At 46.8% G+C, this 26,001-nt stretch overlaps 1 protein-coding gene across 2 annotated transcripts in view; it reads left to right on the top strand.

The window, feature by feature from the left end:
• The window catches only part of Rab11fip1 (RAB11 family interacting protein 1), a 33,723-nt gene extending 11,788 nt beyond the window's left edge, over positions 1 to 21,935 (top strand). The window contains exons 2-6 of one of the 2 annotated variants that reach the window (XM_021639909.2): positions 5,886 to 6,334; positions 7,475 to 8,258; positions 9,261 to 11,078; positions 11,956 to 12,064; positions 17,669 to 21,935. In XM_021639909.2, coding sequence (XP_021495584.2) covers positions 5,886 to 6,334; positions 7,475 to 8,258; positions 9,261 to 11,078; positions 11,956 to 12,064; positions 17,669 to 17,887 — 3,379 coding nt within the window. In that variant the 3' untranslated portion in view covers positions 17,888 to 21,935. The remainder of the gene's footprint in view (positions 1 to 5,885; positions 6,335 to 7,474; positions 8,259 to 9,260; positions 11,079 to 11,955; positions 12,065 to 17,668) is intronic. The other variant, XM_021639911.2, reaches the window with a different exon arrangement.
• Positions 21,936 to 26,001: the final 4,066 nt, after the last annotated feature.

The raw sequence follows: 26,001 nt of genomic DNA, 5'->3' as shown, positions 1-26,001 counted from the left end.
TTTGATAGGTGAAGGACTTTTTTCATATCATATCAAGTTTAAAAATAAACTTACTGCATGAGATTATGGCTCTCTTGCTGCATTCTCTCTGCCCTTTGGACAGAAAAATGAGCCCAACCCTGATCTTAGGATAGCAGAAGCGTTCTGGGCCCATGTGAAAGGTAATGCCGGAACACCTACGTTGCTGCTTTATGCTGTGTGGCTGTGCTGGGCCAGATTATCTATTAACTGCTTCTCTGGAGGACAGGAGTTAAGTGAATTAGAAACAGATAAAAACACTGAAAAATGGAGTTGACTGTAATGCTGAAGCCCACAGCCATAATCCGATTTGGGATTCCAGAGGGTGAGTCACTCATGAACTTTGTTAATGGAGTTTTCAGGCTCAAAGCCCGGGCTCTGGCACATCAAAGGCTTGCCCACCAGTCCCAGTGTGTCGCTAAAGAGACAAGTAATACTAAAAAGCAGGAAAGGGGGTGTGTTCAACATGGCCACAGTGGGAAGAGGTCCAGCTGCCCCACGTCGGACTTGAGGTGGGTTTAAGTACAGGGCAAACTGTACGCCTCACTTAGCAATTCTGTCATGGTGTGACCGTACACACACCCCCGCCCCCAGCATCCAACAGCGAGCGTTACCTAGCTCCTGTGTACCCTGTGGGACAGTCAACTGGTAAGTTGCCAGAACTGTGTGAAAACCTTTTCCTGGAAGAGTTTCCTCCTCTAGTTGGCACAAGGCTCCACCCTTTTCCTTTCCTCAGTGTGAGACTCCTGAAGAATTCCTAATATTTGGGACAGAAGTGTCTCTTTAGAATATATTGTCTGACCATGAGAACATAACCCACAGGACCAGCTAAAAGGGTCCACACAGACTGAAGTGACAATCACGGACCCTGTATGGGCCTGAGCTCCGCCCTCTGCGTATAGGTATAGGTCGTGGTTGCAAAGCTTGGTGTTCTTGTGGGATCCCTAGCAGCAAGAGTGGGGCTATCTCTTATTCTTTTGCCTGCACTTAGGACCATTTCTTCCTACTAGGTTGCTTTGTCCAACCATGTGAGGGTTTGTTCCTGTCTTATTATAACTTGATATGCCATGTTCAGTTGATATCCCTGAGAGGCCTGCCTGTCTGCTTTTTTTTTTTTTTTTTTTTGTTTTGTTTTGTTTTGTTTGTTTGTTTGTTTTGTAAGAGAAACGGAGGAGGAGTGGATCTAGGGGGCTGGGAGAGGACTGGGAGTAGAGGTAGAGAAACTGTAGTCAGGATGTAATGTTTGTAAAGAGTAAACATTTAAAAAAAATAAAAGAACAAACAAACAAAAAGACTAGCTTGTCTGCTGCCAGGTGGTTTCGCTGTGGCTTTCTGGCTAGGCTGACAGGTTTTAGAGTTGTATTGGCAGAAGCATTCCACTTCTTCCCTTGCTGTGTGATGGGAACATTCTAGACGGTTTTGCTAGGAAGCTTGCTACCTGTGATTGCAGATCAGTTTGCCAGAGCCCCAGCTTCCTCAGCTACCTGCTGGCTGACTTCGGGTCTGCTTATGAAAATAATCGGCAAGGACAGCCAGGGAGACTTCTGCTCGCATGTGGTGCTGGAGGTTTCCAAAGGCAGTGCTCGAGCTGCGGGTAACAATTGGTGGGGAGCATTCTGGAGCCGGCTCTAAGTTTGTTTACATAAGCATTTTGGCCCAGATAACCTTCAGAAAGGCAAGCCTGGTCCCAGGAATGGTCAGGTGGCATTATCTGAAGGTCTTGAATGTGCTTGTGTGCCTGAATGACTGAATGGCTGGTGGAGAAGCACCCTGTCCCCAGCCCCTTCTTGCGGAGTAACCCCGCTGCCTGCAGTTGTGGTCATCACAGGGTTTGCGTTCAGCCTTCAGCCACTTCTCCTTTCAGGTTTCTACAAATACTATTACAAAAGCCAAAACAGCTTTCGTCACCAGGGCAACCCTGACTATCAGGGGAAAAAAAAATAATACAAATAATCCTCTCAACCTCTTGACAAATATGCAAAGCATTCCAGGCCAGGCCCTCCATGTACTGGAAAGGTACTAGGCTTGCCGGCAGAATTGTGTTAAAAGCCAGCTGTGGCTGTTCCTCCCCTCCCCTGCTTCACATCCGTGGCTTAAAACCATGAACTTTTTTCCCTCTTTGCCCGTCCAGGCCGGCAGCTCATATTGCTGGGTCCTAGCTGCACTTCAAGTTCTTCCTGGCAGTTCTATGTGCTGGACCTTCAGTGGTTGTCCCACAGGCTATGACTGGGGCCAAGCTGTGCTGGAGTTTCCCCTCTCTCCTTTTATTTTGGGATATGTAAATTGAAAGTATATAGACTGGGCTTTAGCTCCGCAGTAGAGCACTTGCCTACCATGTATGAGGCCTTGCAGTTCCTCCCTCGCACCCCACCACCACGCACACACAGGCATATTCACATGCGCATGCACACACAAAGTGGGTGGGAGGGAGGGGAAGGGGAAGCGTCTTAAACTCTCCTCAGAAAGAGTTTGAAAACGGGTCAGGAGAATGAGCTTAAAGCAAGCCTCTTCTTGGTCAAGAATGAAGAAGAGCTAAGGAAATGCCAAATCCTGGCCGGGCTCTGTAACAGCGCCGGGATCAAGCTATCTTGAGCTTCATTCCACTCACCAGTATTCACTCCTCGCCACCCTGGGAGGCTCAAGTGCAGGGGATGCCATGAGTGCGGTTGAAGGGTTAGGGGTCTACGTTCCTGTGTACAGAATGAGCCTCATAGCTGGGGGGATATTGGCTTTTGCTGAGCTGCCATTGAAGGTGAGAGAGGAAGTTGTGCTCATTTGGACACAGCCATCATTTCCTTAAAGTTCAGGCGCTGAGCCTTTAAGTAGGTCACTGAAGAAGAAGAAAAAAAAAGTAAGTTCTCCGCTTGTGAGATGGCCAGTGGGTGGATCTGGAGGCCAGGTATTTCAGGTCGTTGTTGTTTAAAGGCCTGCAATGAATTGGGCCCCCAATTCACCAGAGATCAGGTTTGCAGATGGAAAAATGAATGTCAAGGAGAATCCCCCTCCTGAAGTTCCCAGGCAGAGGAGGTTTGGTACCCTCTCGTTTGCCATGTCTTGAAGTAGCTTGCAAAGGACCATGTAAAATACATGAACAGATGTCTGAAATATTCTTTTCTGTTAGCTAAGTCTAATGTGAATGCTTTCTCGTCAGGTTTTCATTAGTTCAAACCGTGACAAAATTCAAAATTTATCTTTTCATACATTTTTAAGCTTATTTTATGATACTGGGCATTGAACCCAAGGTATCTCATATGGTGGGCAGGGGATCCACCATTGCCCTACACCCCCACCCTGAAATTTACCATTTTAACCACCTTAAGTGTGAAGCTGCGTATCCATTCATATTGTTGTGTAACTGCCACCACCATCTGTCTTTAGAACCTTTTCATTTTCTTTTCCAACTTGAACTAGTACCCTTCAGGCATTACTTCCTGCTCTGCTCATCCCCCAGGCCCTTCAGCCACCTTTCCACTTTCTATCACGGTGATCTGACTATGCTGGGTGCCTCATGTCAGAGGAACCATCCATACAGTATTCATCATTTGAGGCCTTAAAAAAATCCCTCTCTCTTTTTGAAACTGAATTGTGTATGTTCATATTACCCTCTGTCAGTCTTTATTCCTTTTTATAAGCTTAAATTTTTCAAAACTTGTATGTGTATTGGTGTTCTGCTTGAACGTGCGTGTACCACACACACACGCAGCGCCTGCGGAGGCCAGACGAGGGTATCGGATCTCCTGGAACTGGAGTTATAAATGGAGGTTCTGAGACACCGTGTGGGTGCTGGGAATTGAACCAGGACCCTCTGGACAAGCAGCCTGTGCTCTTAGCTGCTGAGCCATCTGATATTTATTTGTAAGTTTACATAAAAACTTAATTGCCCTTAATGAAGGCAAGTGTGTCATTGGAACTAATTTGGGGTTGTTTTTTTTTTTGTTGTTGTTGTTGTTTTGGTTTTCTGAGACTGGGCTTCTCTATAGCCCTGGCTGTCCTGGAACTTTTGTAAACAGGCTGGCCTCAAACTCACACATTTGCCTGCCTCTACCTCCAGAGTGCCTGGATTAAAGGCATGCACCACCATGCCTGGCTAATGTTGTAACTAATGTGATAAAATTCTTTTCTGTCTCTCTCTCTCTCTCTCTCTCTCTCTCTCTCTCTCTCTCTCTCAGAGTCTTGTATTTTGCTAAGAGGGATTTGGGTGTTATTCTGTCTTTTTCTTATTGAAGATACATTTTCATTCAATATATTCTGATCATGGTTTCCCCTCCTCCATCTTCTCCCAGGACCTCCCACCCACCCAACTCCATGCCTTCTTTCTCTCTTTAGAAAACAAACAGGCAAATAAAACAAACATACTAGAATTTTGTTTTGTTTTGTTGTTTTTCAAGACAGGATCTCTCTTTGCAGTCCTGGCTGTCCTGGAACTCACTTTGTAGACCGGACTGGCCTCGAACTCAGAGATCCACCTGCCTCTACCTCCCAAGTACTAGGATTAAAGGCATGTGCCACCACCATCTGGCTTAACATACCAGAATTTTTTAAAAAGAAAAAAAAAACATACACACACAGAAACCCCATAAAAACACAAAATCAGAAACCATAACATGCAAGCAAAAGATCAGTAAGGTACAAAAATAAAAATAAAAAATCCCCCAACAAAGCAATAGGAGATAAAAAAAAATCTACAAAAATACTTTTGAGTTCATTTGTGTTGGCTATATACAGCTGGGCATGGGGCCTGCTCTTAAGTGTGGTTTGTATATCCAGGGAGACTCCAGTTGAGAGAATTAACTTTGCTTTGCAAGTGGTTGTGCATTGGAGACAGCGTTCAGGTTAGGGGTGGGGACTTGTGTCCGCTTCTCCCTCAGCACCTGAAGCCGCCCGGCTTGAAGCTGTGCAGGCCCTGAGCATGCTGCCACGGTCTCTCTGAGTTCATGCCTGTGTCAATCCTGTTGTATTTAGAAGGCCTTATCTCCTTGGCATTCTCCATTCCCTCAGGCTCTTACATTCTTTCTGCTTCCTCTTCCACAGAGTTCCCTGAGCCCGGACAGTAGGGATTTGTTGGAGACATACTGTTTAGGACTGAGTTTTCAAAGATTTCTCAGACCCTGCATATTGTCCCATTGTGGGTCTATTTTAGTATTAGTTCCATCTTTTTTTTTTTTTTTTTTTTTTGTTTTGGTTTTGTTCTTTGTTTTTGTTTGTTTGTTTGTTTGAGATAGAGTCTCGTGTATCCCTGGCTGTCCTGGAAAAGATATGTAGACCAGGCTGGCCTCAAACTCACAGAGATCTGCCTTCCTCTGCCTCCCATGTGCTGGGATTAAAGGTGTGTGTTGTCACACCTGACAGAGGTAGGGTCTTGTATTTTCTAAGCTAGCCTCAAACTCTGACTCCGGGCCTGTAACCCTATGCCAAATTTTTTATTTTTAGAAATAACTCATTATCGGATTATTCCTGCAGAAGACTGTAAGGGATGAGGATAGCGCTCAGTGGTAGACTGCTTGTGTAGTATTCTTAAAGCCCTAGATCTAATTCCCAGTAAAATGACTACCTTTGTCAAGCATATGGGGGGGGGGGAACTTCTCAAAAATAAAAGTACAGAGCTAGGGATTTAACTTGATGGAAGAACACTTGCCTGTTCTGTTTGATGCCCTTGTTAGAGCCTTCGCACTACAAAAATGAGTGGATAAGTAAAAGCAAAGTCCTGCACTTTCCCTTACCCTAGCTGGTCCCCTTCATTGAGACAGTGTCAAAGTGTGTTTGAATGAGAGGTTAGAGCTGCAGAGAGGAGAGGCCAGTGATGGGGTCAGGAGCCCTGCTGGAGCTGCTTTTATCCAAATGTAATCTCTTGACCTTTCCTCCTTTAGATGGTACACCTTGAAGTCCAAACCAGGAAAGAAGAACAAAGAGCGAGGAGAAATTGAGGTCGATATCCAATTTATGAGAAACAACATGACTGCCAGCATGTTTGACCTCTCCATGAAAGATAAGTCTCGGAGTCCATTTGGAAAGCTGAAGGACAAGATCAAAGGGAAGAATAAGGATAGCGCCTCGGATACCGCTTCGGCCATCGTCCCCAGCATGACACCCTCAGTCGACAGCGATGATGAGTCTTTCTCAAAAGACAAGAAAAAGAAATCGAAGATCAAGACTTTGTTTTCCAAGTCGAATTTGCAGAAGACGCCGCTCTCCCAGTCCATGTCTGTCCTGCCCACTTCAAAGCCAGACAAAGTGCTGCTTCGTCCAGGAGACTTCCAGTCCCGGTGGGATGAGGATGATGACAATGAGGATGAGTCCTCCTCCTCCACCTCTGATGGTGAGTTCCTGTCTTTGCTCACCCTCCAGCCCCCCTCCGCCCCTGCCCCCCCGCCCCCCCCCCCAGCTAAGCTGACTGGCTCTAAGAAGGGCCAAAGCAGGTCTTCGGGTTTTAGTTACTACAGTAAAGAGGTTGCTGAGGAGCCATCTTTGTTCCCGGGGCGAGGAAGACCTCACTTAAGGTGATGTTTCTTAAGAATATGGGGATACTTTTTCCAAGGGTTGGAAGCTCGCAGAATAAGTGCATCTGAGGTTCTCTGCGGCTGTTTGCTTTCTCACCGTCCTGAGGATCTGGGCTTTGAGGATGCTGGGCAAGTGCTCTAACACCAAGCCTCATCCCCAGCACCTGTTGTGTGTGTAGTGCGTTATTAATTCATCAGACAACTGCTGAGCTTCTGGTGTGTGCTGAGCTCCCATGCGGTACATTCCTGACAGAAGCTCAGTAGTCCAGCCTCCTTGACTCTGAATTGTATAATTGGAACTTCAGCAACAACTGCAGAACTTTTAGTGGCCAGATTCTGTTACGCTGTCGAGAGTGTGGCCTTTTCCATTGGTTTAACACTGGATTTCTTAACTTTGGCACCGCTGACTGTTCCGGCTGTTGTAGGGAACTGAATTGTGCATTTTCGGGTGCTTAGCATCTTCCTGTCAGTTCCCACCATTGGAAATATGTGCTGATGTTCATGACTGACAGTCACCCCTGCCCATTACAACTGCTTATTCCCCCTCTCCCAGCCCCAAGCCTCCTCTCTCCCTAGCTTTGCAATGCTGGGAATAAAAACAATGGCTTCATACACGCTAATCAAGAACTCCATCACTGAGCTGTGTCACAAATCCCTCACTCATTTAATTTCTTTTTTATTTTTTTCATTACTAGAGATTGAATCCCGGAGCCTTGTGTGTAATAGACAGATGCTTTAACTTTGAGCTATATCCTTAGCTTCAATTTTTAGTGTGTGTGTGTGTGTGTGTGTGTGTGTGTGTGTGTTCGGGAGAGAGGATAGCTTGTGGGGCTTCATTTCTCTTTTGAACATGTAGGTCCTGGAGGTTTAACTCGTTCACGAGGCTTTGCAGTAAATTCCTTTACTTGCTAAACTGTCTCTCGAGCACTCACCCCTTTTGCTGTTTGTTTTCTTCCCAGTCATGTCCCACAAGAGGACGTCCAGTGGAGACCATACACAATTGAGCAGCTTTAGCCTTCCCAGGAAAGAAGGGCTCTCCTTCCTCGGGGGCCTCCGGTCCAAGAACGACTCCCTTTCCCGATCTAACGTCTGTATCAATGGGAACCATGTTTACCTGGAGCAGCCAGAGGCCAAGAGTGAGATCAGAGACAGCAGCCTTTCTGATTCTCCATCCCCACAGGGCTTCAGGAAGAAGCATTTGTTCGCATCCACTGAAAACTTGGCTGTCCGGTCTCCTAAGGAACCTGGAGAAGGAGGCGGCATGTCCTCTGACAGGCGACTGTCTGACTCTTCCACCAAGGACTCCATGAAGTCCATGTCTCTGCCATCCTATCGAGTCCTGACCAGTGGGGACATTAGAGAGAACATGTCTCCAGCTAACATGGAGGCTACCAAGGAGACGAAAGACAGCAAGAAGCAGGAGAGCAAGAAATCCTCTTTGCTTTCTCTGGTGACCGGAAAGAAAGATGTGGCTAAGGACAGTGAAGGTGAACCTCTTCCCATTGTCTCAGAGAAAGAGAAGGAAAGGAAAGCCACGCTCGTGGGAGGCCAGCTGCGGGAGGAAGACACTGTGAGAAGAGCCGAGAAAGATGCTGTTCCTGTTGCCTCCCAGATTGGCAACTCCCCAAACCCTTTTGAAGATGTGCAGATCTCAGACCTAGAATCCAGCCTGGAGTCTAAGACTGAACCAAAACCACCAGTTCCCGCTCCAAGGGCTCCCCAGACCAAAGCTGTGAAGCCTAGGTGAGTCTTAGTTTTTTACATATGGGGCCTTTCTCTGCCAACACCTGGTATTTGGCCAAGTCTTCACTAGAGCAAATGTGGTCAGTCTGAGGATATGTATGCAAAGCTTTGCTAGTCTTAAGTCATTTGAACCGATCTGCCGGTCTGGCCTGCTCAGCACAAAGGGCAGGGGTGTTTCCCAGGCTAAGGACACAGCATCTGTAGGTGGAGGCTGCTGTTCTCATCGAGCTGACCAGATTCTGGTGAAAGGGGGCAGTCTGTGGCATGTGAGCTAGCCTACATGGTTGTGGTGGGTACATGGGCGGAACCCGTGTTTTAAGGGTTTACAGTGCATGCTGCCCTGTTAGAGACAGCTGCCTTTCCTCTTGGCATCAGTTTGCTGGTGTGAGAGACCGTTGGTCCACCCGTTAGTGTACCTGTGACCATTCTCTGTCTCCTCCATGCCTGGTCGTAAGAGCCTACTCAAGCCTGCTTTTCTGAGGGACATTGGTGTTTCTCTGGTATGGGGGTGGAGAGACATTTTGGGGGGATTCTGCAGCAGATGTACTTTCCGCTTCAAAATCCATACTCTTTGCCTTGTGTTAAGCCTTTCATTACTCCAAGCTTTCCAAATGCCTTTGGCCCTGTGGTGGTCCCAAGTACTCAGGACTCTGACTGTATCACTAAAATAAACCATAGACTGTTGCCCCAGCTGCATCTTCCCTTTATGTTGCAACAGCCCCTTGTGTGACAGTGTGCGTGGTGCTCATCAGTCTATCTTTCTGTGGGGAGAGCATGTCTCAGTTGTGAGCTATTTACATTCCATGTGCGAGGCCCTGGCTTTGATTCCCCAGTGCTGAGGAAAAACAGTGATTCATTTGTATGTCAAGAATTGCTGTTCCCTTTACCTTGTAGATTCTGCCCCAAACATTAAAAACCTGTCCCTCTTTACTGACTAGTTTTATACATTTCTTGAAATGCATCTGCAACTGACCTGCAGATTTTATTTTGTCCTTTTTGCAGACTGGAAGTTTCTCCAGAGGCTCAACCCAAAGCCAGGCTTCCTTCCCCTGTCTCTGCTCTGTTTCCGACTCTTCCTTCTAGCTCTACTCAGGCTCCTGTCTTTTCTGACTTGAGGTGTGACTCAGAGACACAATCCTCTGAAAGTCCTTCTGTCTTCTCCTCCTCCTCTCCTCTAGCAGCTCCTATCTCCACATCCACTCCACTCGAACACTGGCCCCCCACAGGCAGGGCTGAGGCCAGTTCTGAAGAACCTTCTTTGTTCCTCAAAACAATCTCTCCAAAGGAGAGTTTAACACCAGACGAGAACACCACTTCTTCCGCCTTGGGAGCACCTTGCAAACAGCTTCCTATCCCAGCTCGGAAGGGGACGGAAGAGTCTTCAGGGAGCAAGACCAGGGAGACAGGCACAGGGAAGGAAGCTGGCAGTGATGAGTCAGGAAAGACCCTCATGAGGCATCATGAAGAACTCGTGAAGCTTCCTTTCCCAGAACAGCACCGGGTTCCCTCACCTGAAGAGGCCCAGGAAGTACGCTCAGTGCTCTCACTCCACAGTGGCAGAATTGTAAACCCTGCTGACGGGTCTCCCACAGTGGGAACTTCAGACCCAGAGTGTCAGTCTAGGTCTTCTGTGGAGAACGATCAGGATGGTAGAATGACTTCTGCAGTCAAAGAAGCAACACCTCTTCCTCAAGAGGAAGAGGCAGCCTCCTCGTTTGACAGCACAACACCAAAATATGAAGAGATGCATTTGAGTGCCAGTGGAGGTCAAAAGAAAGCCAAGAAACGAGTGTCCTTTTCTGAACAGCTCTTTGTAGAAGAAGAAACAGAGGGACCCACTGGGCTTGAGGAAGAGGATGGAAGTCATCGCCAGCACCTGACACATGAAGGGCCCATTGCTGGAAGCATGACCACACAGTCTCCTCACACAGAGGTTGTACACATAGGAGAGGAACCTGTGGCCACAGAAGCTCAGCTTACCATCCCTTCTGAAAGCAAGAGTTTTCCAGAAGGACCCACAGGTGAAGCCAGCCCAGCAAGCGGTACCCAGCTCTTGAGGGATGAAGAGAATGATGATCTCATCACTTCTTGTCAGAGCAAAGCCAGTGATCATGAAGGCCTACTGTCTAACCCACTACATGACCTTCCGTCTGCCTCTGAGGTGACATCTCCTCTCATGGCTGATCCCCTGAGCTTGTCTCTTCCATCCATTCCTGAAGTGGCATCAGATGACGAACGAGTAGATGAGGCTGGAGATGGAAGGAAGGCAGTAAAGCTGGTTGATCTAGAAGCAGGAGGTTCACCCTTGAACAGGTCACCGTCCTGTCTGGAGAAAGCAGAGATGCCAAGTGATCAGGCACATGAGTCAGTGCCCATGGAGAATCTGCATGACTTCAGGCCCAAAACTCCTGAAGCAGTTTCTTCTGAGCAGACAGCTGCATTAGGAATTCCTTCACCACATCTTGGCAAGAACTCAAGTGTGAATAAAGAGATACCAGGCCCCGGAACTAACAAGGAAGAGAAAGTGAAGGGGGATGGGAGGCCAGCTTCGCCTCTCTGCGTATCCCAGGGCTCTCCTGTGCCCAGCTCCTCACTCTCTGAGACCTTTCCTGCCACACACTCTTTCCCCAGCTCTCCATCTTTCAACAGTCACCACAGTAACCTAGCAGAATCTCAACAAAAAGCAACAACAGAAGGCTCTGCTGGTAAAGTTGAAAATTTTGGCAAGAAGAAGCCACTTCTGCAAGCCTGGGTCACACCCTCAGAGATACATCCAGTACCAGCTCAGCCAAGTGCTGGAGCTGGGGCATCCAAGCACAGGTGAGAGACGATGGGGAGATTGTCTTTGTACATGGGAAGGATGTCCTTTCTCTTTGCTTTTACCTGCAGAGACCATGCCTTCAAACCAAATGGATGTCCTGATGGCAGAATGTGCCTGTTTTGCTGGCAAGGCTTGTCACACAAGGACTGTGTACTTTGTGCTTGGAATGGCTCAAGACCCTGCTACGTGTGTAGCAAGGACGTGGCAGTCTTCAAAGATAGATTAGGAATGTTTCCACAGTGTGGAGGTCCTTTGTAGCTGTGGAAGCATGGTGGGAGCTTCAGAAGCCAGGTGAAACGGAGCGGTAGAACAAAGCGACGCTGGGAAGTTCCCCTGGAAGCTGCTCAAAGAGCTGCTGGTATGATCTGCAGTCTTCCCTAGGTTCTGCAGTGCCCTTCAGTAGAGTCCTAGTCTCTAGCTACCTCCAAGGATGAGAAACTGTCTTTCTTTCTTCTTCACTGTTAACATCTCATTTATTTATTTATTTATTTATTTTAATTAAGATAATTTTTTTTTCAGTGCTGGGGATGGAGCCTGAGGCCTTGTGCATGCTGGGAAAGTACTCTGCTACAGAGATACGTTCCAGCGTGAGAGATGGTCTTCATGTTCTTGTGCCCATAACTAGACTGACAGACTTAGAGTCTGTCGGGACACCTCGGCAAGGGATGTGTGTTGCTGGTTGTTTGTGGCTGTCTGGTTCTGCTTACTTTGAATTCCACAGGAGCTAAGGCATTAGGCTGGCTGTTGGACCAGAAATGTTTCCCCACCCCCACCCCCTATACCTTGCCTGGCTTGCCGGCAGCCATCTTTGAGTTCAGTGGGTTTCAGCTTTGTGGTTACTGAAGGTTTAAGGATCTTTTTCTTGTCTCTCTCTAGGCTTCATCCCGTGAAGCCAATGAACACAACAGCCACTAAGATTGCAAACTCTAGCTTGGGAACTGCTGCCATCATCAGTGAAAACCTGATTAACGAAACCATTATGAAGGTGAGTGTTCAGAGGAGTTGGCAGAGTTAAGATCTGTGGAAGTTATATGTATGGAGTCACCATTAGAGCTGGCCTCAGCCAATGCAGCTACACAGGGGGCTGATGGGAAGACAATTTGAGCTCATTAGTCTGGAGGCCACCCTGGGCAACATGGCAAGCGGCTATCTCAGAACAAAAGCAGAAGTTAAAATACTTGGGCAGCAAGCAATTCTCGGAATTATTTACTGTGATGTGTCTGGAGTCTGGGTAAGCTCTGAGAGCCCCCAGGCTCCCTGTTGAATAGATAATTAGTTTTCTTATAATTATTTATTTCTTACTGAATTCTCTTTTGTCTCTAGCAACATGAGTCACCAGCACTGTCTGCTTATTGAGTATGGTGATACTTTTTTGTTTACTTATTTTGTTTTGTTTTTTAAAGACAGGGTTCTTATAGCCTGGGCTGGCCTAGAACTCATTGTGTAGGCCAGGCTGCCCTAAACTCGTGACAATACTCATGACTCAGCCTCCTGAGTGTTGAGAAGTTACAGGCAGGCGCCACCACACCTACCCGCCATTTCTCTTTAAAGAAAGGATTTCCTTTGCCCATCTTTTCTATTTATCTTTAGGCAAAAATATAAAATTCTTGATATGGGTGTATAGTGATAAAAGTATCACTGAAAGTTTCAAAAACATGTCAGAGAACTGCCATAGACCTTCGTCCGGATTCTCCAGTTGTTCACATTTGACTCAGTTTGCCCCACCTCTTCCTGCTCCTCCCTCTCCCTCCTACTCTTTCTCTGTGTACCACTGCATGTGTCATTTTTTCTGTCTGTCTGAACCATGGAAAAGAAAGGTGTATGCATTGTGTCCTATTTTACTTCAAAGTTTCTTTTTGTGAATTATATGCATGTACCCCAGTGTTTGTGTGGGTGTATGCAGATGTGTGTGAGGCCCGAAGTTGTAGTCAGCTCTCTTTCTCAATAGCTCTTCACCTTTGCTTTTTTCTTTTAAATGTTTTTTCATATAATATATTCTGATCATGGTTTCCCTTCCCTCATTTCCTCCCAGATCCTCCCTAACCATCCAACTCCATGCCTTCTTTCTCTCTCTCTTTACAGAATATATAGGCAAGTAAAAACAAACTAAAACCAGAATAAAATGAAAAAGTACACAATTAAAACCCATAAAAACACAAAGTTGGAAATAATAATATGCAAGCAAAAGACTAGTAACTTAAAAAAAAAAAAAATCCCCAGACAAAGCAAATGAGACCAAAGGAAAAAAAATACTATTGAGTTTGTTTTGACTTGGCCATCTACTCCTGCCCATAGGACCTAAGGGTAGTTTGTATACCTAGGGAGACTCCTTTGAAGAAGCTAATATTTCCTCTGCAAGTGGTTGTCAGTTGGAGATAGCTTTTGGGTTAGGGATAGAGGCTGTGTCTACTTCTCCCTCTCAGCACTGGGACCTCCTCTGGCTTGAACCTGTGCAGCCTCTGAGCATGCTGCCACAGTCTTTGTTGTTAGTCCAGCTTCTGTCTAGAAGGCCTTCTTTCTCTGGTGTCCTCCGTTCCCTCTGGCTCTCACACTCTTTCTGCCCCCTCTTCCCAGAGTTCCCTGCTCCCTCCCTGAGGGGAGAGACTTGATAGATACCCTACGTAGGACTGAGTGTTCTGAGATCTCTCGCTCTCTGTACATGGTCCAATGGTGGGTCTCTGTATTTGTTCCCATCTGCTGCAGAAGGAAGCTTCTCTGATGATGGCTGAGGGAGACAGAGATCTATAGGTATGGCAGAATGTCATTAGGAATCACTTTATTGCTACAGTTCTTTAGCAGAACAAGAGTGTTTGGTTTTCTCCTTGATCCATACCCTATCCAATCTTAGGTTCTTGGCTACTGGAGCAGTTTCAGGCATGGGTTGCATCTCATGGTGTGGGTTTTCAATCTGATCAGATAGTGATTGTTTACTCCCACAATTTTTGTGTCACTTTTTTTTTTTCTTTTTTCTTTCTTTTTTTTTTTTTTTTTTGTGTGTGTGTGTGTGTGTGTGTGTGTGTGTGTGTGAGACGGGTCTTTCTCTCTAACCCTTATTGTCCTGGAACTCACTACGTAGACCAGGCTGGCCTGGAACTAAGAGACCTTCCTGCCTCTGCCTTCTGAGTGCTGAAACCAAAAGTGTGTGCCACAAACCCTGTCTCAAAAAAACAAAACAAAACAAAAAAAAGGTGTGTGCCACCACACCCAGCTTTTTGTGACACTGTTGAAGCAGTATCTTCTGCAGACAGGCCACCACTGCAGATGGAAGGGTTTGTAGCTGGGTTGCTATTTTTACATGTCTCCTCTGGTAGCATACTACGGAGTACCTTTCAGTACCATGAACACTAGTCAGTGGCAGTGAAGGTGCTTGTTAGCCTTCTTTTACAGCTTCTTCGTGTTCAGCGGGTTGTGTAGGTGTTGTCTTCAGGAACAGGGCCTCACTATCAGTTTGTAGAGAGAGAGCAGCCAACAGCTTTGGCAATAGTCTGGGTTGTTTGGGGGTTTTCATGGGACCTGTTGAGGTTAGTTACTTGGGTTAATTAATTGGTAATTGGTTAATAAGATGCAACCCATTCCTTGCCATAGAGGTTTCACTTGCTGGCAAGAGGTGTCTGGTTAGGTCTGTGTCTCCCTTGTTAGTTGGTGGCTCCATTTAGATTTCCTTCATGGATCTGTAGATTTTAAGGAACTTGCACTGTAGAAGGTTTCCATATGACTCCTTAAGTGGCTAGTGCTAGTTGTAACCCCTGCCCTGTATTCTCTCCCTTAACCTCTTCCTTCTACCTACCCATTTAATCTTCCTTTTCCAATCTCCCCCACTCTTCAATTTCTGCGTGTGTGTGTGTGTGTGTGTGTGTGTGTGTGTGTGTGTGTGTGTGTATTTCCTCCTGCTTGGGAGATCCTCCCCTCCCCACAAACCTCTTATTCTATACCTAATCTCTGTGGTTCTATGGATTATAGCACACTATCAAGAGGCTTAAGCTAACATCCACATATAAGATACATGTCATATTTGTCTTTGGGTCTGGATTATCTCACTCAGGGTGATCTTTTTTTTTCTAGCTTCATCTACTTACCTGTGAATTTCATAATTTTTTTTCAAGCAGCTCAAGAATAGCCCATTATGTAGATGTATGACATTTTCTTTATCTTTCTGTGGACAACTACACTGTTTCCAGTCTGTGGCTGTGATGAACAGAATAGCCGTGAATGGGCAAGTGTCTCTGGAATAGGATGCAGTCCTTTGCGTAGGTGCCCAAGAGTGGTCTCTCTAGATCATGGGATCTAGTCCCAGCTTCCTGAGGAAATGCCAAACTGGTTTCCATAGTAGCTGTACAAGTTTGGACTCCCACCAGCATTGGAGGAGTGTTCCCCTTACTCCACATCCTTGACAGCATAAATTGTCATCTGCTTTACTGATCTTAGCCATTCTGACTGGTGGAAGCTGAAATGTCAGAGTAGTTTTGTTCGCATTTCCCTGATGATGAAAGATGTTTGTTTCTCAGTCATTTCCGTTTCGTCTTTTGTAAATTCTATTTAGATCTGTACCCACTTTTTAAAATTATGTTACTTGTTCTCTTTTCTTTCTTTTTTTATTTTTTGCTTTTGTTTTGTGAGACAGGGTTTCTCTTTGTAGCCTTGGCTGTCCTATACTCCCTCTGTAGACCAGGCTGGTCTCAAACTCACAAAGATCTGTCTACCACACCCAGCCTCATTGTACCTTGTTAACCTAATTTAATAGTGTTAAATACTGGTAGAGCTCTTGCCCATCATGCACAAAACCCTGAGTTTAACCCCTAGCAGCAGAAACAAAATCGGGGACCAAGGGCATACCAACTCTGAATGTATGTCCTCAACAAGTTGAAAGAATGAAAGTCAGAGTTGGGGGCCGAGGAGAAGTAAATGGCAGAGAAATAGTCCCAGCATCTCTGTTATCCCTGAGCCTCCTGACGTGGGTTCAAGCTTGCTCTGTGTGTGAGAACAAGCAGTGTGTGTTCCTAAGCCAGCCAGTGAGAAAGTGGGATTCCCTTGAATGTGTCTCCCTGTGCAGATGGCTCCCTGAATGGAGCAGGGGTTTCTGTGCTGTTGTTGAACTGTTAGTATTGACTAACAGTTGTCTGACTATTAGTGTCGATTGTGCTTGGAGACGTGGGCTCTTAACTATTGGTCTTCACGGTAGAAGGTGAAAGTGGCAGGCCCCAGGGCGGAAAAAAAACCAAACAAACTGTTTTACTACCTTGGAGTTCTTTGGGCAAAAGTCACCTTGAGTTTCTCCCGAGTCCTGTCTCCTACTACTTGCAAATCTGCAGATTGCAGGGCTTTCCTCTTACTCCCTCCTGAGACCTTGGTGTGACTCGTTATTTCTTATTGAGTCTTTTATCTCTCAGTTCCTTCTGGCTCTCAACTCCTGGCCTTGCAGTTAGAGTCTCCTTGTCCCAGATGATAAATGCTGGTTAAAAGTAACTGTTCCGGGTACACACCCCCATCAGAGAACAGTCAGTCTCTGAGAAAGGCCACCATGTACCCAGAGAGTGTGTACTGGAGTGGGTTGTGAAGTCCGTAGCCTGGTGACACTTGGCCTTAGCAATACATGTTTTGAGAGTGTGGAGTAAGCTTCGGTAGGGTCTCAGGGGAGGCTCAGGGGTAGCAAAATGACTGGGCTGACTGCAGACACCTTGCTGTGTCGACAAGAGGGTGCTCCCCAACATCTTTTTTTCCAATCCTCCTTGAGGCTTGTCCCAGCTCTGCGTTGATGGACGGTTGTATGACTCCCTGAGTTTTCAAGGCTGGTTTCAAACTTAGGAGGTCAAGCAGTCTGTGTACCTCAGCCTCCCAAGCCTGAGCCTGGCTGATTGTGTGACTGCTACTGCCTGATGATGTGTTTCTACTCCTCCGTCTTCTCTTCCTCCTCCTCCTCCTCTTCTTTTTTCCTCCCCCCCCCCCCATAAAGGCCTCATTATGGTCCTTCTTTTCTTTTCTTTTATGTGGTTGTTTTGCCTGCATCTATCTCTGGGCCCATGAGTGTGTGGTACCTGAGAAGGCTAAGAAGAGCTTGCTGGCTGGATCCCTGGGACTGGAGTTACAGAGAGTTATGAGCCACCATATGGGTGCTGGAAATCAAACCCGGGTCTCCTGAAAGAGCAACCAGTACTTTTCTTCTCAATAGCTTATCTTTAATTTATTTTATGTGTGAGGGTATCAGATCCTCTGGAAATGGAGTTGCAGACAGCTGTGAGGGGCCATGTGAGCGCTGGGAATTTGAACCTGGGTTCTTTGGAGGAGCTGCCAGTGCTCTTAACTAACTGCCAGGCGTCTTTCCAGCCCCACCCCCACCCCCATATTACATTTCTTGAAAACATGTACACAGAGTCAAGAACAGAAGTGTGAGAAGTGTAAGCCGAGTAAGGTTTCTGCTTTTTAAGTGTTCCGGTGCTGGGGATCAAACTTGAGGCTTTCACACATCCTAGGCAAGTGCTCTGCTACTGAGCTACACCCACGCCCTTGGTTTTTAGTCTCTTTTGCATCCCCTTCAGATGTCTGGTTCCTCTGCCGACTTGTAACCTTTTCCCTCTACCTCCCCTCTCCAAAGAAATACCAGCCCTCGGATCCCGCCTTCGCCTACTCGCAGCTGACCCACGACGAGCTGATCCAGCTGGTCCTCAAACAGAAGGAAACCATCAGCAAGAAGGAGTTTCAGGTGCGCGAGCTGGAGGACTACATTGACAACCTGCTGGTCCGGGTCATGGAGGAGACGCCCAACATCCTCCGTGTGCCGGCGCAGACGGGCAGAAAGGCTGGAAAGATGTGAGCCGCCGGAGAGAAGCTGGCGCCCTGCGCATGTGGGCTGGCCATCAAGAGTTAATTCTCCTAGTTGGAAACCAGGTTAATTATTACAATGACTCTTTTACTCTCCATTCCCAGAGATTTATTTTTTAAAATGCCGCTGTGCCTTTAACCAAGTTGTAAATATAAGATTTGAACCTGAGCCATCGATTCGGGGGCACCAGTGGAAATAATGTATTTTTTAACACTGGGCTTGTCGCCCTTTGATAACTGAGATTTTCAAGTATGAATCCTCCATGAAGCCAGCCTTAGGGTGGGCTGAGAAAGGGCCTGTGCGATGGGTGCTGTTTCACCTGCTTTCCTGGCCTCTGAGCAGCTCAGGTGTGGCAGATGCTAAATTGTCATATCATGTGAACTTCTAGGGCTCAAGGGTTGTTTTTGGTAGGGGTTTTGTTTGGGGATCAACTGTTCTGCTTTCAGGATGGGGGTTGTATAACCTGGGCTGCTCTTGAACTCATTATATAGCTGAGACTAGCCTTTAATTTCTTATCCCACACATACCTCCCAAGTGTTGGAATTACAGCTGTGTTTGATGCCTTTTTATTGGAGCACAGTTGTTTACAGAAGGCCTCTGGGCATGCTTCTTAGATCTTGAACAAACTCCCTTTTCCAATATCTACTACACTCTAGCCTTAAAAATATGCTCTTTATGGGTGGGGAGACAGTGGACAAAGCGCTTGCATGAGGATCTGTATTTGGATTCTCGGCACCTGGGCAAAGATGAAGGAGTGGTGGCTTGTGCCTGGGTAGGGGTTGGGCTCGTGGGTATTGGGTGGTAGAGACAGGTAGATCCCAAGGGTTGGTTCACTGACCAACCATTCTAGGTGAATGGTTCAGTGAGGCTGCCTGGCTTGAACAACATGGTGAAGAAGCTACCATAGACCTCTGCCCTTCATATACTCCCACATAAGTAAGCACACTCACACACACATGTGCACACACAGCGCTCTTTAGATCCATAGGGCCATCTCCTGGAGACATGAAGGAATTAAAGAGTCGCTGTTCAGGCTGGAGAGATGGCCCAGTGGTTAACACTGGCTGCTCTTCCAGAGGACCTGGGTTCAATTCCCAGCACTCACATGGCCGCTCACAACTGTCTGTAACTCCAGTTCCAAGGGATCTGACACTCACTCATGAACGCAGGCAAAACACCAATGCACATAAAATAAAAAATAGTAAGAATCACTTTCCACTTATGTATGGGAAAATGGTCAGAGCCCCTCCACTTGTGGTAACAGGATTCCTGTCGGCCTTTTTAGTGCCTGGAGAGAGGACTGTGCTGCAGATGGCTACTGCAGCAGTTCTGGGAGGTAGAGAATGGTTTTCGGAAGGGTCCTTCGGCCTGTCTTGCTGGCTTTCCTGGAAGGGAGTAGACTAGAGTCCACCAATTCCTCAAGATGAAGGAGACTTGGGCTGGGGAAAGTGCTCAGTGGTCAAGCGCACCAACCCCTACCCCGCCCTACCCCACACTTCAATAATAAGTAAAAATTGTGAAGCACTACAAGATGACATTTGCTTTTAGACTGCTACTTCCTGATTTGGGGCAGTTGTGTTGTTGCTGCTATTTTGAGACTCCATGGCTTCAAGCTCTCATGTCCCCTGCCTCAGCTTTCCAAATACGGAGATTGCAGGTATGTGTCACCATGCCTGGTAGATTGCTGTATTAAAATATATACATATAAAAATTTTTTAAACTCAGCCCCTTTTTCACTAGTAGAGGGAATTTTATTGCTGGTCACCTCATACTGGAATTAAGTGTTTCGTGTTTCGTGTTCGTTTCGTTTCTTTTCTTCCTGGTTGTAATAAAATCTCATCAAATCTTAACATCTCTGCTAGGCGAATCACAGGCCAAGTGGGATGGACAAGGTAGGGGTAGTTGTGGTTATCAGTGAAGAACCTCGCTGTGTATGTCCTTACCCTGAAGGTGAGGAGCATTGGTTATACTGGAGCACTTTAATCTGAAGGGCAAGACTGTAACTTGATTTATCTAATAAGCTGTTAATGATCCACACCTGTTTTTATTTAATCTCTCCTACAATAGTTGGGACCACTGCAGATTGCTGAGATGATTTTTTTGTTTTGTTTTGTTTTGTTTTGTTTGTGTGTGTGTGTTATGAAATTCGTTAACATGCCTACAAAAAAAAAACATATCCACTTGAACTCCAAACATGTACATGTATACATCTTTTCCGCACTGTGATTTTTTTTTTTTTACTTGATATAAATGTATTTTTACTGTGATAACCTAAGTGCAATGGGGGGGCACTGGTTCTTGGAAGAGCCAGCGTGGGGAATTGCCTTGTTCATGAAGGCTCTGGCAGTCTCTGCTGCTGCTAGGACCTTTGGTATGTCACTGAGTCAGGACCAGAGAGGACCTTCTAGGTAGACTGAATTCCTGCGCTCTGAAATGCCACTTGGGAACTCTGGAGAAAGAAGGACAGTTTACTTCGAAGGGCTTCTCTGGTTTCTGCCAGCACTGGAAAACATTGCCTTTCTAACTTTGCTGTACCTCAGAAAGCACACAGAACGCACGCCTACTTAATAGCTGTTCTTGGATATTCAGTTGGGGGCTGAGGGAAGCTGAGCCTGCGCTGAGCCACTGGCAGAGGTTGGTGATGTGGAGAGCCCTGGAGCTATGGAGGCTGCCACTGATGCCAACATGAGGGGCCCTTTTCTTGCCCTCGCCTGGCTTGCCTCCAGAAAAGGCCAGCCAGGGATTTTTGGTGGGGGATGGGAAGGCATTGGATAAATATCAGCAGACTCCATTTGGAGGACAGCTTCCTTAAAAAACAGCCCGCCCTTGGCCTGATTGTTTCGTATCATTTTATTCTTGGCTTTGGCACATGGCCTACCCCCCCTTTTTTTATTCCAGTATGTTACCTTTCCAGAAGGACAGCAGAAGGAAGGAGGAAGCAGCCCTGCTCTGTGTACTGCTCCGTAGCTGTGTCCTCCCAGCCTCTGTGTTCACAGGGCATCCGGAGAGCCTGGTCCTTGTCACTGCGGTGAACTCTGGAACCCGGGATCTTCGTCCCTGTGTTCTTCGTCCCTGTGTTCTTCGCCCACTCGACCTTTTTTGCTGTTGGGGATGAAACCCGGTGTTTTATGCTTGCAAATCCCATGCTCTGCCACTGAGTTACACCCTCAGGCAGACCCCCATCCCCCTTGGTGGTGTTTTTGTCTGCTTTTTGAGACAGTTCTTCTGGTTTTGTGACTACTGACCTTTAACTCCTCATCCTCCTGTCCCCACCTCCCAAGTGCTAGAAATATCAGAGTATGCTGCCTTTCCCAGCTTTTACTACTTTTTTTTCCGTGGGGTAGGGTAGTAATTAAGGATCCTTCAAGACTGAAAATCAGTCAGTTGGCTTAGGTAGGGCATGTGAACCCATATCAGCTCCAACTCTGGATTCTCCTACCTACTTTGTGAGCTACTGAATTGACTTTCCCCTTCCTCCAGCTGATGGCTTACTTAGTAGGGCTTGATTGGTTGGTCAGTTTGTCGGTGGGTTGGTTTGGCTTTGGGGGATATTTTGTTTTGTTTTATTTTTCGAGACAAGGTTTCTCTGTGTAACCCTGCCATACTGGATCTTGCTCTATAGACCAGGCTGACCTCGAACTCAGAGATCTGCTTGCCTTTGCCTCTGACTTCACCTGGTGTTTTTAAATTACAGAATTACCATTCCCTGCTGTATTACTTTGGCGGGGGGGGGGGGGGTTGTTGAACTTGCTCTTAAGAAATAACTTAAGAGATTTGGCATGTAGCTCAGTACAGTGGTGCCTTAAATGCACAAAGCACCAGGTTTGATATCACACACACACACACACACATACACACGCACACACACACAAACTGAGCAATCCCAGCCAGCTTTTGTGGGCAAAAAGTGACCAAAAGTTCAACTTCATCCTCAGCAGCACAGGGAGTCATGTCAGACGAGGATACACGAGACCTTGCCTCAAAACAAACAAAACCCTAAGACTTCCTAACACTAAATAAAATGTTAACTAACTTTAAAGTTTTGTGTCTGTACCTCAGTTCGGGTGGGGTAAAAGTTCCTTCTGTCTTGCTGGGAAACTTCCTAGGGTGGTGGTATCCCGTGGTGCCGTCTCACAGGAAGCCCTGCAGCCACCACCATGATCTGTGTCTAAGCTTCTTGTGGAGAGGATGGAGCATCTCTGTCCTGACTCTTTGCAGTCCTCATCTTATCCTGAGTAACCATGGCTCTGACACCGTGTGAATGTCTACCCGGAAGTTTCCAGAGGGGAGTCTTGGCTTTGGGTTCAGAAGTACCCCAGCTGAGAAGCAGATCCTGGTCAGCCCGCTCAGCTAATCCATTAGAAGCTCAATTCAGGGTGTCTCCTCCCATAGTCCTCTAATCCAGCTCACCTATCCATGGGGGCTACGGCTTTGAGCAAGAATAGCATCTGCCCGTCTGACAGGTGCAGAGCATGGCTCATAGGCCTTGCTCCATAGACTCTGGAAAAGGGGCCAGATACTGTTTCTCTCAGAGATCACATTACAGGGCCTGTGGACATAATAATCCTGGTCCCCAAAAGCTTCTCAGTAAAGCTCACAGCCTTTGTCAAGAGTGACGGGTTGGAGATTCTAGAATCTCTAAGCAATGTTTTCATAAATGACTCGGCTTGTAAGGTTTACTTCTCTTGTGTCTTTGCAATTCTTCCAGTTTCGTTCCTGCTACTGTTACCAAGTTCAGCGCTTAGAGTCGGCCCTGTGTGTTTTCAAATTCCAATTCAAGGAAGGACACAAGTGTCTCGTCCTTTGAGTCCCTTCAGCTTTATTACCGAAGAAAGCTTTTGTTTAGGTAGATAGGTCGGTAGGTAGGTAGATAGGAAGGATAGACAGACAATGGAAATGATCATAGAATATATGAACAGCATAAAATGGAAACTTTCCCCTTTCTGGATGTCTGAGTTGGAAGAAGCTGACCCCCAAGATCCCACTAGCACCTGCCCGTCTGTGCCTGGTAGCCGGGATGCATTTTCCTCTTCCACAAGCAGATACCCTTTAACAGAAAGAGATCACTGTTTTCAATCTCAAATGCTTTCCAAAGCCTTGTATTAAATGCTGGGTGGCCAGCAAGTTGGCTTTGTAGGTAGAGGTGCTCACCGAAGAAGCCTGGGGGCCTGGGTTGGATCCTAAGAACCCGCTATGGAAAGAGAAAAACCGCCTCTGTGAGTTGCTCTCTGTCCACATGTGCAGTGTGACTGGTGGGTGCCTGCATGTACAGACACTAATAAATAATTTTGGAAAAAAAATGCTTGGTTGTCAGCCCTTTAGGGCCTATTGGGGGGAGGATCAGTGTAGTAGGAGGGAGATATAGTGAAAATAATTTAGGTCACTGAGGGTTTGTCCTTGAAGAGGATGTCGGGAACTCTACCCCTTCCTGTCTCTTTTTCCTGGCCACCATGAGGGGTCAGCTAACTTCTACCATGATAGGCTACTGCCACACAAAGCCAGGGCAGAAGAGCCAACTAGCATTGCATGAACCAACCTGAAATGGGAAACCCAAATAAATCTGCCTTTTCAGTTGATCGCACCAGGTTCTTTGCCCCTATAGTGGGAATCTAACACAACCACACAGTACATCTGTTTTAAATATACCTCATGAAGATGGCTATAATTTACAACAATCTATAATTTGCAAGTTGGGCTGATAAGATTCGGAGGGAGATTCACGACCCCACCCCGCTACCAAGCACCTCGGCAAGAGGAGCCAGGTCCTTTCTGACACAGCTTGTGACTGCCACCTACGGGCCAGAAAGTGGACCTGCTGCTGGAGGGGCCCCTGGTCTCAGCATTTACAGGGCGCTGCCCTTCCTTCACCAAACCCAAAGAGAAGCTTAGTAACCAAACAGAAGAATCCCGTATTTGGGGTTTCCCTTTCGGCACCAACTTCAGAATTTCCTGCAGTCTGACCTCCTAGGGCATCCTGGCCATCTGTTCTGACCCAAAACTGGCTTAGTTGGCACAGCATCTCCCAGAAGCAAAACCTCAAGAGTATATGTTCTCAGCGTTTTGATTCTTTTTCGCACAAACCTGTATCCTGAGCTCTGGCAAGGGTCCCATTGGTGACACAGATGTGAGCCCCACAGAGCTGAGAGAAAGCTGCTTTTGTCCTCGCATGTCAAGGGCCCCATTCAGGCTGCAACTTCACTGCAAGAGGCTCCAAACTACTACTTCTGAGTTTGGTCAAGGCAGATACTGACTCTATTAGACAAACAGACTTAGAGATGTGAGACCTTTAGCTGACTAGGTCGAATCCGAGTGTCAAAGGAAGGGTTGAGCTCGGTGTGGTGTCACGCACGGCTACTCAGGAAGGGTCCAGGACTCCTGCAGGGGATTGCCACAGCCCAGGAGTTTGAGACCTCCTAACCTGTCTGATTTTGAGGTTTAGAAAGGGGTCAGCAAGCCGTAGTTTGTCGCCTGACTTTATATAGCTTTCGGGCAAAGGGGGACTTGCACATTTATATGATGTGTTAAAAAAAAAATCAAAATGAAGCCGGGCACAGTAGCAGGTGCCTGAAATCCTAGCACTCACGGAGGCAGAGGCAGGCGGATATCTGAGTTCGAGGCCAGCCTGGTCTACAAAGTGAATCCAGGAGAGCCAAGGCTGTTATACAGAGAAGCCCTGCTCACAGCCTCCCCCCCCCCCCGCCCAAATTGATTGTATTCCATAATACAGAATTTACATGAAACTCAAATGTTAGTGTCCATAGATGGAGATTCAATTGGCAGAGCTCTACTCATTTGTGCACGTGGCTACTTATTATGCCTTTGGCTATTTTCACTTTCTAACAGGGTTTCAGCACAGTCCAATTTGTCTTTGAAAACCGAAATATGTGCTATCTGGCCTTTTTACAGAGAAAGTTTGTCACCCTCTATTCTAGAATCGCTATTGGGGTAAGGAGATAGTATTCTTTGATGAGAGTAGACTATGAAAATAGCTCAGACTGGGGAAATGCAGTACACATAATTCAGTCCCTCCAGAGACTTTGCATAAGACCTGCTAATTCAGGTTCCCGGAAGAGAAGATCGGAGGAGGGACTCATATCCCTGCTGAGTACAGCAAAGCGGGTCCCACCACCATTATTTATCACATGTCAGCAGGGACTGGTGGCACATAGATAGCCATACTGAGGCAGAAGGACGATGATAAGTTTGAGCTCAGCCTAGACTATAAAGGTTTGTCTCAAAAAAAGAATTTTTTTTTCAAAAGAAGTGGTAAAGAAGAAAAAGTTAACAGATGTCTTTTGTGTTGGATGTTCAAGAAGTTGGGCACATTACTCTTCAGCCCGGTACAGACTCTGTATGTGTGTGTGTGTGTGTATACAAAAGGGAAAGATGACTAAGACCGAGGAGAGTCCCACCCATACCATACTTTGCACTGTGGCTGACTTGTCAGTGAGTTGGACAATGAGTGGCCACTAAAGAGCTCAGGATGGGGTGGGGGTAAAAATCCAGTCAGAATGGCTCCCAGGCCTGATGGAACAGCCAGGCTTGGGGTGATTATGAGAATCTTCGGAATGAAAGTGGCCTAGTCACAAAGTTGCTGTCAAGTGAGCTGAAAGGAGCCCAGCTGGGGCTAGGTTCCAGACCTCACTGGTGACTCACACTAGATTAGAAGGGTCTAAACATGAGGTGATCTGAGAAATTCCATCTATTTAGTGCTTCTCCCAGGCCCAACCAGGACAGCTGTTCACAGCAATTGAACCTCTTTACACAGTGTTAGTCCTCCCCAAGATGACCTAGCCTTGGAAATTTGCAGTCAAGGGGAGGTCAGCCAGGATAACAATGTGCTAGACTGGAGGTATCTAGCCCAGGGTGAAGGGTAAGGGGGAGGAGGAATTCTTGTCTCCAGACCAGCTTCTCCTCAAGTACCTTCCTCTTCAGTCTGCCTTCTAGAAAAAGCCCTGGCCTCATGATTGGCATTGTACACATGGACCATGCCTGGATTGTCTTCCCAGCAGTCTCTGTGGGCTGTTTGAAGCTACGTCTTCACGTCTTCCTCCCTAGTAGCTCTACCCCAGCCATTGTGGCGCTCGCTCAGGATTGCCTCAGAT

Source organism: Meriones unguiculatus, chromosome 4, assembly GCF_030254825.1.
Source record: "Meriones unguiculatus strain TT.TT164.6M chromosome 4, Bangor_MerUng_6.1, whole genome shotgun sequence".
NCBI classification, from domain to species: Eukaryota; Metazoa; Chordata; class Mammalia; order Rodentia; family Muridae; genus Meriones; species Meriones unguiculatus.
This window is presented reverse-complemented; position numbering and strand designations above follow the sequence as displayed.